This window comes from Canis lupus, chromosome 20 (assembly GCF_003254725.2).
Source record: "Canis lupus dingo isolate Sandy chromosome 20, ASM325472v2, whole genome shotgun sequence".
In the NCBI taxonomy this organism is placed as follows: Eukaryota; Metazoa; Chordata; class Mammalia; order Carnivora; family Canidae; genus Canis; species Canis lupus.
Genome location: NC_064262.1, coordinates 1,352,138 through 1,366,961, shown reverse-complemented (window position 1 = coordinate 1,366,961; position 14,824 = coordinate 1,352,138). Strand labels below are relative to the sequence as shown.

At 62.4% G+C, this 14,824-nt stretch overlaps 1 protein-coding gene across 1 annotated transcript in view; it reads right to left on the bottom strand.

Annotated features, from left to right (window-relative positions):
- The window catches only part of PLXNA1 (plexin A1), a 48,836-nt gene that overhangs the window by 12,738 nt on the left and 21,274 nt on the right, over window positions 1-14,824 (bottom strand). The window contains exons 6-21 of the mRNA XM_035703374.2: window positions 14,649-14,772; window positions 14,398-14,551; window positions 14,005-14,104; window positions 12,560-12,674; window positions 9,915-10,115; window positions 8,109-8,205; window positions 7,843-8,036; window positions 7,572-7,723; window positions 7,358-7,478; window positions 6,946-7,082; window positions 5,854-6,021; window positions 5,339-5,432; window positions 4,915-5,154; window positions 4,688-4,831; window positions 4,131-4,365; window positions 1,508-1,650 (exon numbers count right to left, since the gene is read on the bottom strand). Coding sequence (XP_035559267.1) covers window positions 1,508-1,650; window positions 4,131-4,365; window positions 4,688-4,831; window positions 4,915-5,154; window positions 5,339-5,432; window positions 5,854-6,021; window positions 6,946-7,082; window positions 7,358-7,478; window positions 7,572-7,723; window positions 7,843-8,036; window positions 8,109-8,205; window positions 9,915-10,115; window positions 12,560-12,674; window positions 14,005-14,104; window positions 14,398-14,551; window positions 14,649-14,772 — 2,419 coding nt within the window. The remainder of the gene's footprint in view (window positions 1-1,507; window positions 1,651-4,130; window positions 4,366-4,687; window positions 4,832-4,914; window positions 5,155-5,338; window positions 5,433-5,853; window positions 6,022-6,945; window positions 7,083-7,357; window positions 7,479-7,571; window positions 7,724-7,842; window positions 8,037-8,108; window positions 8,206-9,914; window positions 10,116-12,559; window positions 12,675-14,004; window positions 14,105-14,397; window positions 14,552-14,648; window positions 14,773-14,824) is intronic.

The following is a 14,824-nucleotide window of genomic DNA, read 5'->3' as shown; positions in this document are numbered from 1 at the left end:
CTGGGGGAGGGACAGGCCACAGGCTCGCTCAGACCCGGAGGCTCCCCATGAGAGGCAGGAGAGGAAGGCCCTCTGGCTGAGGGGCTGAGGGCAGGGCCAGAGAGTAGGCCTTGAAGGCGGGTGACATGTTGCCCTACCGGGTCCCTGGGCCTCAACTGTCCTCAGCAGAAGGCACGTGGCCTGGCAGCGACTTGAGAATCCTGCCATGGGCAGGGATCAGGGCCTACCAGTGTCAGCAGAAGGAGTATAACTAGGGCCACCCTCGACAGCCGGACTTCGGGACCGCTACTGCCTGCAGCCTCACTCTAGTGTCCAGGAGAAAGACGAAATCAATGGCCCATCTGCTGGGTGCCAGCAAAGCCTGGCCATGGTCTCACTCGACACGCAGGACAGAAACCACCTTTCCCACTTCACAGAGGACAGTGAAGTCCAGAAGAGAAAGAGGCTTGTTCAGAACCGCACGACAGGGAAGTGGGGAAGGGGGTGGAATGCAGGCATGGCTGGTCTAGGGCTCTGATTCTCTCTCTCCTCCACACCAAGGCTTGTCATAACAGGCAATTCCCCACCAGGCTACACCAGAGACTGCCAGTGACACTGCTCCCAGCCCAGGCAGGCAGGTGACAAGACCCAAGTAGAACACACAGTTGCAACTAAGAGAACAGTCGTGCCAACACAGAGGACGGCCACACCAGGAAAGGGGCCTGAGGGAGCTTGTGGGCCCTTGATGGGCAGCCACGCCAGGAGGAGCTCATGAGCAGCCCAAGGCAGCCCTGAGCCTGAGACTGAGCCAGTGACAGGAAGGCCCCATTCCACTGCAGCTCAAGACGGGCCATCCTGATGAGCTGCAACAGGGAGCTCCCCACATCCAAAGTGCGCAGAGATGGGACGTCCTCAGACAAACAGCATGCCCGAGCTGACTCACTGAGCCCCTGCCTGTTCCTAGCGGGGAACTGGGCTCCTGGCCTGTCCCTGGGGGCGCCTGGAGGACTTGGCCAGCCATCTTCCCCTCGGTGAGCTCACACCAATGGCCTGAGTACTGTCAACACCTACACAAATCCAAAACCCAGCTCTCTGAGGGCCACTGTGCTGCCTCAGCCACACACCCCACACTGCCATGCAAACCCCTACTGGGCACCCACACCTCCCAGCAAGCGGAGCAGTAGTCCCTCGCCCACTGGAGCTCAGCATCTAGAACCAGCCAGGAGATGGGCCAGAACACACACAGGTGGTACACAATGCATTTGAGGCCTCGATAAAACAGAGGCAGGCCCCAGGGAGCCCAGGCCCTAGCCAAGGTGGCTGGCTGGGATGAAGCCCGGCCCCGACCCCAGGCCCCCACCAGGCTCATCCCCTGCCACTGCCGAAGCCCACCGGGAGCCGAGAGCCTTGCCTCCCAGAGCCCCTCCCAACAGGTCTGGACCATCTCTTGGGGCCCCAGGCTGCCCACCCGTACCCAGGAGCCCCAGGAACGGGCCAAGGTACCAATGAGCCCCTGCCGACAGCCCACCTCCATCTCCTTGAGCACTGGATGGTCCTCGATCCCAGGGAAGAGCACTCGCATGGCATACGTCCGGTAGTCGAGAAACGGGATGCCGGCACCATCCAGGTCATTGGTCAGCTCATGGATGTCTGTCTGCAGTTCCGCAAAGGCTGCAGCCAGAGGAGTGTCAAGGCAAGTGCCCTCCCACCCACCCTCCCAATCTCCCCCAACCCCCTGCCGTCACAGCCAGGCTCCCACTCTGGCTCTGCCACTCACTGGATGGGTAACCTAGGTTTTCCTTAAGGAAACCCCGCAGTTTTCCCAATCCTAACACGTGTATAAAACCTCTGTCTCTCTGACGTGTCACAAGATTCACCAAGACGACAGCAGACAAGGTGCTGTGCCTAAGCCCACGCTGAGAGGGACTCCCTGCATCTAACACTGGCACCTGGGGGCAAGGAAACTACAGGAGCCAGCTCCCTCCCCCACCCTGGGGTGCACACCACCCGCCCCAGCTCCCTTGCCTCAGCTGCTGGGAAGACAAGGGACATGGCCAGGTACAGGGCAGTAGGCTCTCCCCAAGCCCCTGAGCCCTGTACACTGACAGCCGTCACATGCAGAGCTCAGACCAGTGGGCCCTCTGCACCGCCCACCCTGCTCGGGGCAGCTCTGCTTCTTTCAGAAACAAAAGCAGGCAAGGCAGGGCAGGGACAGGCCTCAACAGAACATTCCAGAGCTGTGAGGTGTCCGCCCTGCAGCAGCCCGAGGGAAACACTATCTGATCAGGAGCCAGAGGTAGTCTACACGGGCTCCAGGGGATGGCTGGCAGGTTTCATTAAGAGCAGGGACCTTCATCTCTGGAGCACCGCTGCCAGGTGTCTGGTTAGGTTATCGCTGCCTGGCCACCCCTGGAGCACCCAGCAGCCTCTGCATCCACACTGTACTGGCAGCTGAAGGCCTCCTGGTACCAGCCTCAGCACACAGTTGTCCTCATCCTGAGGTTCTCCCCGCCCAGAGAGGTGCCCATCCAGGCCACCTGCCTCCCACTCAAGCCTCACACACCTGCTTGTGTCCCATGAGATGGGGGGTGGGGGTGGGGGGGTGGTAGGACTGAGAGGGATGCACACCTTTCGGTTCTCAGACAGGTGAGGGTCCTGACCGAACGAGACCCTCTAGCCCCAGTGGAGTTACTAAGAGCCCGCTGCCAGACCTGCTGCAGTCACCCCAGGGCCTCATGCCCCACCTACTACCCACCTCCCTTTCATCATGCTCCAAATAGGAACATTCCTCCACAGCCTCCCAGAGCTGTAGCCAGCACCTGCAAAAGGTCTGAGGTTGCCCCGGCACCTAAGACAAGTCCTTCACCCGGCAATTACCATTAGCGAGGCTCTCTCCACCTCTGTAACAGCTCCAGGTCCTCCAATGAGGCGGCAAGCCGGGGGCCATGAGAAAGTGGGGGCCATCCCAGGCTGGCCCAGGGTCCAGCCGCCCAGCCAGAGAGGCCAGCCAGGTCTGAGGGTAGCATCACGGACCAGGGCTGTTGTCTGTGCCCAGAGCCCACCCCCTCAGACAGCCACTGTGCAGCCCAGGGCCGCATCCTAGGCCAGCAGGGCTCCCTGGAGGCCCCAACCTGTGTGCCCACCTCTGCTGCCAGCACTCAATCCCCACGCCCCACCCTGCAGCAGTGCCCTTGGCACACAGGCAGGAATGGCAGCATGTGCTCTGTGGGGGATAAGCCTGGCTTTGGAACATGCTGGACACCTGTTCCAGCTTGGGGCCCACCACTGGCCCTTCCTGCGGCCGCTGGGGCCCACGGCTCACATTTTTCCAAAATCTGCAGCCCCTGTCTGCCAGAACCTGTCCTGTTCTCTAGGGTACCCCCTCCTGCCCCCCAGGATCTGCCCACTCTCAACTGGGGGCTCCTGGGGGAGCAGGCCCCAGGGAAGGGAGGCATGTGGGCGGGAGTGGCATTGGCTGAGCTTGCCCGCTGTGCTGGCCCTGTCACCAGAGGGAGGGACCCCTGAAGACGCAGCAGAGGGTCTGGCCCGGCTGTGCTGGAAGCCAGCTGCACGCCAGACCTTTCTTGCACCAAACCCCACACAACACCTCCCTACTGAAAGCCCTCTGAGCTGACCTCCACCGTTCACATAGTACAGTCACAAAGGACACGTGCCCCGTTTAGGAGGCTGGAACGTGGCAGCACTCCTGAGACAGCCCCTCAAGGCCCACAGCCCAGTACCAGCCGAGGTCTGTATGTACCTAGGACCTAAGGAAAGTTGCCCCCCCAACCCCCAGGTGCCATGCCCAGCCCTGTGGATGGAATCGCTGTGCCCATCCTACGGATGAGGAATCTGAGACACAAGGAGGTTGCGTGCCTGTCCAAGTCCTGCAGTCAAGCAGAGTCCCAAACGCAAGCTCTGCAGCTCGAGTCTGTGTCTCAAGTAGCACCCATGGAGGCTGTGCTCGCCCCAGGGCCCTCATCTGCCCACCTGCCCACCGGAGTCTATGTGTGCCACAGTCATGAACATGGAACACTGAGCGGAGTCAACGAGGACAACGGGACCTAGCTGGCACGTGGTGGCAGTCACAGCGAGCCCTGTCCCCTATGCCCTGCCCCTGCCACCAAGCGCCTGCAGCTCTGAGGACACACCTTCCTTGCACTCCAGGGCCACGCGGGACTCCAGGTTGTCCATCTGCAGCTGCAGCCGCTTGAGGGTGCGGTCAGCATCCCGAGACTTGCGCTTATAGGCGATGAGCACGGCTACGATGACCAGCAGCAGGAGGCCTCCACCTCCGCCAATGCCAACGATGGCAGGGAGTGTCAGTAGGCTGTCTGAGTACACCTGCAGCATCCCTGGTGAGAATTCAAAGCCGCCAGCCCGGACCTGTGGGTGGGGGTGCAGGCCACTCAGGAGGCCCCTTGCCCACTCAGAACACTGGAGGCCCCTGGTACCAGGCCCTGGGAGCACCCCACAGCACCTGCCCCAGCCCGGAGAGGTCAGAGGGTGGGGATGCAGGGATTCAGGGCCAGTGTCGGGCCCACGAGCGGGCACCAGGGCTGGGCTCCTTCTGAGCCAGAGGTAAGACTGGGCCTCTGCCACAGAGTTGAGGTCACCCTGGGAGGGGCAAGGGCAGTTGGCAAAGGCAGGTGAGGCCCAGGAGAGCAGAGCTCGGGCAAGAGCGTGGATGCGAGGGCCGTGGACGCACCGTGACCTTGTGCTGCCCTGTGAGGTTGGGTGACTCGCAGAGCAGCTGCGTCTCTGACACAGTGAGGGCGCAGGGTGTGGAGCCGATGAGCACCGTGTAGTTGAGCCGTGAATTGCCAGGCGCGGGCGGCAGGAGGTTCCGGCCCTGTGGGGGTGGGGGTGAGCCAGAGAGCCCTTCTGCCCCACAAGCCCCCACCCTGCACCCCCACTCAGCACACAGGGGCCCACCTTGAGGATGAGCGGGGAGCTGGGCTTCAGTTCCAGGAGGCCGGTGGGGCTGAGCGGCTCCAGCACAGGGTCGGGGTAATAGACGAAAGAGGAGGCATTGAGCACCAGCAGGGCCCGCACGTCATCCATGACGAAGCCCAGCTCGTCTGGCCGCTCCCCCAGCTCTGGCGGGCTGCGGCTCGGGTTGTCCACTGATGGGGCGCGGCACACCATGGTGGTGTCGTTGTACACCAGACAGCTCTGAGGATGCAGGCACGCACGCTGGGCCAGCCACTCCCCACATGGAATCGGGCCCCAGCAGGGTCCAGGGGCTGCAGCCTTACCTGCACGTGGGGTCCCCCCCAAGCCAGACGGGGCGGCCTCCCTCCCTGGGGTCCATGCCCCCCGAGGCAGCATGAGCCGCTAGGGTTCCACAAGGACTCACGTTCTCCCTCTCAACGCCTCCATACTTGGCCCGGATACGAGGTTCACGGATGGTGGCCAAGTTGGTGCCCGTGACCGTTAGCAGGGTCCCTCCGCTAGAAGATGGGGAAGGGGATCGTGGTGGGGAGCTCAGCGGGGGCCCAGTGGACACTCGCCAGTCAGCGCCCCCTAGGACGGCTCACAGGTTAATGTCCCCACGCCAACCTATGGCACCGACCACATCTCCAAGCGAACACAGCACCTTACCGTGCAGAGCACAGCACCACAGGGTTTATGGGGCGATCTGTTTCCGTGACTGACGCGAAAACCAGGTTGCTGCGTCCAGGGCACAGTAGTGGTCTCGGTCTTCACTCACTGCCCCCACCCTCAGAGACAGAGCGGGTTTGGCCACCCCCTGCCCAGTCTCAAGAAGCAGAAAGGAGGTGGGTGAAGGAGCTCCCCCAGAGCAGGTGCCACAGGACAGATGGGATTGTTGGGGCTCAGGCCGGGTTACGCAGTAGGGAGTGGGGGACCCACCTGTTGATGCTCCACTCAGGATCAATCTTGAGGATGGTGGGGTCTTCCGTATAGTTGTACTTCACCTCCGGGTTGGTGAGCTGAGCACGGTTGATGTTGATGACGATGGGAGCGCTGCCAGGGCTCTGCCCAGGGGGCGTCAGACACCGGATCTCTCTGGAATTCCTCCTGCGGGGGGCGAGGGGGGGGGGGCGCAGACCAGTGAGGTTCACCCACGAGGGGGGCGCTAAGCGTCTAGGCTCTGTCACAGACAGGTGTTTGGGCAGGCGACTGGACCTGCCCAGGCCTCACCTGCCCACCTGTAAAATGGAGCCACAACGGGACCTGCTCCAGGAAGCCGATGAGTGGGACAGCCAGCTTCCATCAGCCCTCCCGAGGGGCTAGGTACAGGACTCCCAGGAGGCCCAGCTCAGCACTCTCCCTAAGGTGGGTGAGGTGCACGTCCTCGGCCCCCCACCCTCCATTCAGTCTCCTGATCCGAAAATGGAGCCAACCCCGGCCACGAGGAGGCGGAATGGACTGGCCACGGCAGAGGGGGCACTCGGTCACACCCACTAAGCCGCCAGCCAGACACTGCTGCACCTGGGACCCTGTCCCCTCAGCCCCTCAGCTCAGCCGGGAGGCCCCACAGCCGCCAGACCCGCTCCTGCAGCAAGGCTGCAAACACCAATAATTAGTCTGATAGCGGATAATTACTGCAGGAAAATATTTAAAGGACCGTTCCATTATCATCCCTAATCTAAAATTATCCACTTCAAGCCTCAGGGCTTTTGTCAAGATTTCTTTTCTCTCTCTTAAGAAAATTTTTAAAATACTTCTTGTGCTCCCAGGGGATCCCCCTCGCCCCCAAAACAGAGCAGTCAGGCCGCCACCCCTCAGCCCAGGCCCCGCCTGCCCTGCCCTTCCCACTCCAGGAGGTAGCCCGTCTCCATGGTAACACTCTCCGCCTCTGGTTTCCATAGCAATCACCCCAGCCAGGCTCTCCACACCCCCTTGTTTCCTGGGCAACCGGAGGGGTATGCAGCCTGAACCAACCGCCACGCGGGGAAGGTGGGCCTTGCCTGGCCCCCACGCCCCACATGCACCCCCTACCAGGAGAAGGAGCAAGGCCTGCCGCCAACAGACACAGCCACATCACTGCCTGCGTTCAGGTGGCTGCCCTCGATGCCAATCCACGTGCCTCCCGAGAGAGGCCCTCGTGCAGGGCTCACCCGATAGAAGGTTGGAGTCTGTGGGAAGAAGAGACCTGAGCTGCAGGGAAGGCCTACCCTTCTGGCCAGAGGCCTGCTTGCACCCCAGGCGTGCCCGGAGCCACATGTTCCCAGCTTCCCCTCGCCACCCACAGGCAGGGCCCCGAGTGTGCAGGAGGGACCTGGAACTGGGCCCTGGGGACCAGAACGGAGGTGCTGCTAGGCAAGGGGACCCCGGAGGACCTGGAGCCCGATCCAGCCCCTGCACAGCCACCCCCTTAGCCACCTGGGAGGATGGGCAGGGAGAGGCTTACCACAAAGGTGAAGCGCTTGGGGGACAAGGCCCGGTAGTGGGGGGAGCAGTCTCGCACACACACCTCCACCAGGGCGTCGTGAGCCCGCACCGTGCTGGCATCCCCGATCTCGCAGACGATCCTGTGGGGCACCCGGGGGGCCTCAGTGGGCTGCGGGATCCAGCCCGGGGGTCGGGGCGGCCCTGCCCACCCACACCATGAAGGCTGCACTCACTGCTCGGCGCTGATGTACTCGTTCTCCACGGGGCTGCACAGCACCTTGCCCACACGCACGCCCAGCCGCACATCTTCGAAGCGCAGGCCCAGGTTCTCACCCGTGATGGTGAGCCGCGTGCCTCCCTGCCGCGGGCCTGTCTCAGGGAACAGCTGCAGCAGAGAGGCCGAGGCTGGGACCCAGGCGCAGGCTGCCACGGGCCGGGCAGGGCAGGGTGTGGGGCGGCCTGGGGTCAGCACCCTGCTGGGGGTGCGCCGGGAGGGCTGCCCACCTTAAGGATCTTGGGGTCGGTGCAGCGGCTGCTGCCATGGCGGGCGTGCATCCAGGCAGCGGGCGAGTCGCCGGGGCAGTGGGGGCGCAGGGAGCAGCGGCGCTCGGCCACACACCAGCCGCACTCGAAGCGTGGGTCGGCCTTGAGGCAGAGGCCGCAGCTCTCCCTCAGGGCTGGGCACTTGTACAGGTGGGCTGCGGGGAGGGACACGGTCAGCTCGGTGTGCCCTCGGCGCCCCCCGCCCCCAGGTATCCCACCCTGCTCACCCTGGATGTTCTGAGGGTTGTCAATGACGAAGTTGCCGTTCCACACCACTGACAGGTTCACAGGCAGGTCGCTGACATCATTGCCCTCGTAGGAATACTGTGGGCCGTGGGCAGGTGGGTGGGCAGGTCACACGCACAGCCTGGACTCTAGGATCTCAGGGCCTGCCCGACCCTCCCGGCTACCCTGGAACTGGCCCACAGGAATGGGTTTGGCAGGACCAAATGGCATTTCCAACCTGGAGTTGGAAATCCCAGAGCCGCCCGCCCACCCACCGCCAGCAGAGATGGCTGGGCTGTCACACCCAGTTCTCCCTCCCCCTACCAGTCTCCAAACACACACAGGGTGTCCCTCCTGGTGGCCAGAATCCCCACCCTTCAGCCAAGAGGCACATGAGGCGCGCGCTTCAGGGTAACCCCCGCGTCCCCTGGAGTCCGCCCCATCAGGGAACCAGAACTTTCCAGCTGGCCCCCCTGGTTATCTCTCAGAGACCCTCTATAAACCTGCTGTGTTTGCTGAATTGGTTCCATAATCCCTACCCCAGGACCGCCCTGCACCCTGGGCACAGGCCGGCAGAAAGCAGCAGCAGGGAAGGCTCTATCCTGCAGCCCCCCGGGCTGGGCTGGGCTCAGGACAATACCCCTCCCCTGGGGAGCCCAGGCCCAGCATGCCCAGCTGTGTCCCACTTTCTGCAGCTGAGGACCTCCACTCCATCCCAGAGTAATTCATCACTATTTTATCTACAGGAATTTAATTGGATCCTATCAAATTCCCTGGTACTCCCTCTTCTCTTTCAGTGTAGTCACAGGAAAGACAAATGTGGGCTGGGGGGCAGTGGGAGTGCGAGATGGAGGGACAGAGGCTTGGGGATGGCAGAAAACAGGACAGTAGAGACACAGCCAGCCAGCCAGAGAGGATGGAAGTAGCCGGGCCATGGGAGTATGGGAGTAAGAAAAAAGCCAGTAGAAGGTATGACAGAGTGAGGACAGAGGACGGGAAGCACAGGCCAGGTAGGAAGGGCCTGGCCACGTGGCCAACCCACCCCCAGGAGGTTGCTGTGACCCCCAGTCCATCATCCTGCCGGACACATTATGTGCTGGCCAAGGAGCCACCACCGCCAGCCTCCAACCAGAGGCCACTCCCCGGGGATTCCCCACTGACACTCTTCTTGAATGACGAGAATCCAGGCTCACCAGCCATCATGGAGCCAGACAGGGCAGAGGTCGGGTCCAGTCTTAGGGCCACAAACCGGACACCAGCCACCCACCAACCCCCCACCACCAGGAAAGAATTTGGGTCTACGACAAGCACCGTCACTAAACTCACTGGACTTGACTAAAGGCTTCTGAACTGTTACCCTATCAAGACTCCAGACTCCACGTGTGGCTGCTTCCTGGCCCTGGGGCGACACTGCCAGCTACCGGTCACTGCACTGGCCACTGCGAACAGTTTCTGAGTCGGGCCACATAGTGCGCAGTCACGGCTGAGTGCTTAGGCACCACGGCCCTCCTAGAAGTATGGGCTGAGGATGGCACAGCCTGGCAGCCTCATCACAGGACCCCCACACACAACCACGTGGGCACATCCCACCCCTTCTAAGTCACCCTCTCCCATGTCTGAGATGTGTTCCCACCGGACGCCTGGCTGGCTCTTGGCGCATCCCCTCTCCCGCACCCCCAGGCACGCCTGAGGGTGCCTCCCCAGCCCACTGTCTCTGTGCTGCTGAGAGCAGAAAGCAGACCCTAAGGCTGTGAGGGTAATAGGCTCAGTCAGGTGCTCGGGGCTCCTGGCAGCAACCCCCGCCTCACCGAGGAGTTCTGGCACTGCAGGCTGGAGCTGTTGAAGCGCAGGGCAGTGACGCGTGCTGGGCTTCCCGGGATGTGGAAGAGGCACTCATAGCCACGCTGGCCGGACTGGGGCTGTGGCAAGTTGCGAGCAGCCAGGGTGATGGGCTTCACCACGCCCACTGGCACGTAGATCTGGGTGGAGGGCAGGATCTGAGGACAGTCCTGGGGGTGACAAGGCTTGAGCTGAAGGGCTGGGTGCCACGAGCATGGCACGCCCTACCTCAGCCCAGACCCGTCTCTGCACAGAGCCTGCAAGTACCACTGTGCCCGTTTTACACATTGGCCAACCCAGGGAAGAGCTGGCCAGGCTGGAAACGGGAGGCCTGGGTCCTGCACTCGCCAGGCCCTGGCTGCATACTGGTGGCCCTCTCCCCTGTGCACCCGAGCGCCCTCGCGGTACTCCAGGAGCCTGTTGTTCAGCCACCGAGGGGGCCCCATCTGGCCCACAGCTGAAAAGGCCCTTGGGGCAGAAGTAGCTGAGCAGGCAGGAGGTGGGGCTGCGAGCTCTCAGCTGGGGGCCCGAGGAGCATGTAAAAATAGCCAGAGCTGGGCAGGAAAACAGCCCGGGCCCCCCAGGGCCAGCATCTCAGCAACGGGGGTCTGATGCAATGGCCCAGCTCCCTTGCAGCACAGCCTGCAGCAGCCGCGACACAAGGCCCCACAGGAACGACGCCGAGCTGGGGCTTTAAATAGAGATGCTGAAAACAGGCTGTAATCCCCAGGCCCCGGGACAGCTCCCCAGGTGGGCCGGCCCCACTCTATGGAGCTGGTGGGGGCCTGAGGAGGGAGCCTGGGCTCCAGGAGGGCTCGATGCAGCCCGGCAGGTGACCACTAGCTGCTGGGTCGGCAGGGATGCCCCCACCGGGGGGAGAGGCGGGTGATGAGGACAGGTACGCAGGGCCACCATGCCCAGGTTCAGGGGCCCACGCCTATACCAGAGCTGCCCCGGCCAGCTCCCAGCTGCCCCTGGGGACCCCCAGCACCCTTGGCTCCCACTGCCCCCCAGCCTCACACCTCCCTCTACAGACACCACCTCTGCCGCCCAGGAGGCCCCGCTCTCTCTCTCTCTCTGGGGCTGGAACCTCTGTGCCCACATGAGGCTGGAGTAAGGGGCCACCCCACACAATCCACACCAGAACCAGGGATGGGAAGAAGGAATCGACAGTGGAGCTCAAGGCCTCCTGAGCAATGGGCCTGGCCAAGTTTGGGCCTGTCACGCTCCATAGGAAGTCCCCATAAAACCTGGGATGACAGGGGATCCCTGGGTGGCTCAGCAGTTTAGCACCTGCTTTCGGCCCAGGGCGTGACCCTGGAGTCTCGGGATCGAGGCCCATATCAGGCTCCCTGCATGGAGCCTGCTTCTCCCTCTGCCTGTGCCTCTGCTTCTCTCTCTCTCTCTCTCTCTCTCTCTCTCTGTCTCTCATGAATAAATAAAGAAAAATCTTAAAAAAAAAAAAAAAAAAAACCTGGGATGACAGCTCAAGAGGGCATATCTGTGGGGTATGGGAGGGACTCCTCCCCAGCAACGTCCCTGGATCCCAGGACCACGCCCCATCCAGCCCTTGTCAGACAAACTCCGCAGAAGAGTCTATGCTGTTCCACCAAGGCCCGCAGTGGCGCTCCCCAAGGTCCCTGACCTCAGCGTCACTCCCAACATCCTGCTGCCCCACGGCCCCTGCCTGTCCTCATGACACCTTTGCCCAGATCCTCATGTGGGCCACATTCCAGTGTGGCAGGAAAGCCCATTGCCCGCCCCCCACCTTGCTTCTCACAGCACCTGCTCAGAATCCTCCCCACAATGCCCAAGGTCCCTGCCTACTCTGGGCCTGCCGGACCCGACCTCTGCCCTCATCCCATGAGGTCCGGAGGGTGACAGTGGAGGTCGGTCAGGGGAGGCTCTGTGAGGAATGGCCTGAAGCAGGCTGCATGGCCTCTGCCAGCGCCCCAGGCCCCAGAGTCAGCAAGACTCATACCCCCCTGCCCTGTCCAACCAACAGGCCTCTGTCTCCTTCAGAAGGGTGGGCCCTGGCTTCCAGGCCTGGCTCTGCGCCCTCGGGCTGCACCCAGGGAGCCTGGCAGCCCCACCCCCTGCCTGGCAGGTGCTCAGGCCAGCCTGTTCTGGTTCTGAGAGCCTCCGGTTCTAGGAAAAGTAGCCTGGCTGTTCATAAAGTCAGCGCCTCACCCAGGCTCCAAAATAATTACTACCTAATTACTATCAATTACTACACAGGGCCTCCACTGACTCCCAGAACCAACCAGCCACCCTGCCAGTCAGTCTGATGGGTTCCCTCATCCACACGGATTCTGGGCACCGGGACTTGCATGCCAGCCCAGCCAGATACCTCATGCTGCAGGCGTCACAGTCGGTGGACAGTCCCCTCCCTGTATCACCCCTAGGGCATCCTTTTGCAACCCCATCTAGAGGCCCCAGTCTGAGGCCTTCCCTGAGGTTAGAGAGCAGATCCAGTGACCACAAACAAACACTACTGGCTGGCCTCGGAGAACGTCCTCACACACGGGGCCCTGAGGTCAGCATCCAGCCACCCATGGGAGCTGCGGAGTTCTGCTGTGCCTCTGAAACCCTGAGCTCTCCAGGATGGCCTTACCTCAGACACATTGACACGGCCCTCCAGAAAGGCGCAGTCGGCGGCGTTGTGCGTGCACACGTGACGGTACTTGCACCAGTGGCAGGGGAAGGAGCCATTGACACAGGACAGGCAGCTGCAGGGAGAGGGCAGGGTGGTGAAACTGAGACGACCTGTGCCTCCACCCAGTGGCCACACGGGACCCTGCTACTCCTGCAGCAGATCACAGAGCTGCCTCAGGGCCTTTGCTCTGGCGGCTCCTCCACCTGCTCAGAGAGGCCTGCCCGTGCTTCCCTTCTTCTTTGCTGCTTTTCCCCAGACTCTGAACACCTCCCAGTCCCCCTCACCATCTGCTGATACAACCTCCCAATAACAGATGTCTAAAGCCCGTGCCGTCCACTGAGGTGACCGCTGGCCACACCGAGCTCCATGTGACAATTAGCACCAGGAAACGCATTAGTGCAGGTATGGAACCACACATCTGTACACTAAGTTCTAATCTCAACTAACTTAGGTTTAAGTTTAGGAGGCGATCCCGCGGAGCTGGAGCTGTTGTAGAAGTCTGCGTCCCTGACCAGAATGCAAGCTCCACGTGGCAGACACCTGTCTGGTTCACTCTCACACATCCCCAGGGCCCGCACAGGGCCCTTGCCATGCTCTGGCTGTGCAATCTCCTACGGCTGGTACCTCGTCCTCTCTGCAGCCCCCGTGGCACCCACTTCCCCTGGAGAAAACCCTTCTGACTTCTAAGACCTCCAACCTGCAGGCCACCGGGCTTCTCCAGAGACCCTCAAGCCTTCAGCTCTCAAGTGCTGCCCCTGATCCCCAAACACCAGTGCGCCTGGGGCAGAGAGGTGAAGCCCAGTAACGTCGACACTCAGGTCCTCAGTGGGCACCCTGACCCAGGATGGAGTCGGTTTACAAATCAACAAGTGAAGGCACAGGGGAAAATCAGGTGCCTCCAGCTCTGTGGCTGAACCATTCTGCCTGTGTGGGGCTCCTCGCCACCCTGCACCCCTCCTTGGCCTTCCAGGTGGGTCCCCTCCAGGTCCCCCTGCCCCAGCGGATGCTATCGACCACAACCAGAGAGGACCTGGACCCCTCTACCTGTCCCAAAGCAGCAGGTACCTGTGTCAAGCGGCCCGTCCCTTCCCATGGTTTGGCCATCTCCCGCAGCTTCCCTCATGCTCCGCCTCACTCCGGGGCCTACAGGCCACTCCCTGTGCCCCAGCAGCTTGCAGGAGGCTGGTGAGACTCTCTTCTTTTGAATCAGGAACCTCCCCTGCCCTCTCTGACCGCCCCAGCCTCAGGCTACCCTCCAGCTGCCCCCTGGAAGCCAGGCCCCTGCTGGCTTTCCACTGGGTGAGCGGCTCTTGCACGGCCTCGCCTCCCACCCTGACCACCTGGCCTCACAGAACCCCCTTGGTCTGCTGGGAGTGTTGGTGCAGGAGAACCAGGACACTCACGACTGGTGGACGCTGCAGTTGTAGAAGACGAAGTCCACGGACGCGAACTTCTTGCCCGTCTCCTTAGACTTTAGGTAAAGCTTGACCACCCGCTGGTCACCTACAGAAGCAGCGCAGGCCTGAGTCACCAGGGCCCCCCAGGGCCACTGAACCCAGGACATCCAGCCCAGAACAGGGACAAGCCTCGCCAAGGACCTTCTCCACCACCACCTACACAGCCCCTTGCTGTATCCATGCCCTGTAGACCCTGTGGGCCTCTGAGGACACTGGGCTGGCACCTGCGGTCCCTGCCCCTGCTCCTTCCCCTGCCACTCTACAGCCAACATGTGATGCCCATTCGCTGACCCCAACAGGATGGCTCCAGGTGCTGCCCTGGCCCATGGGGACACTCACCCTGGCCTCGTGTGATGGGTGCCACCTCCCGAGCGGAAGGTGAGCGGCAGTGGATCCGACCGTCCTCCAGGATGCTCTCAGACTCGGTGAAGTCCTCAAAGGAGCAGTTGACACCAGCCGAAAGGTCAGGCACGTTCCAGGCCTGCAGCACGAGCTGGGGCCCCCAGAGCAGAAGGCCTCTGTGAGCAGGGACCCGTCCCCCACCACTGCCACCCCCATCCCCCACCCCCTACCCGAGCAGCCTAGCTCACCGGAACCTGAGACATAGTGACTGAAACGTTGCGAGGCTGTACCATCAGCTGCACGCACTGCAGCAGGTCCGAGGCGAAGCGCTGGGGCTCATCTGCCCGCTCGCAGGCGTCTTGCCGTGAGCAGCTGTGGGTAGCAGGTGCTATGGCTGGGCATGGGTGAGGCAGCCAGGGGGGCA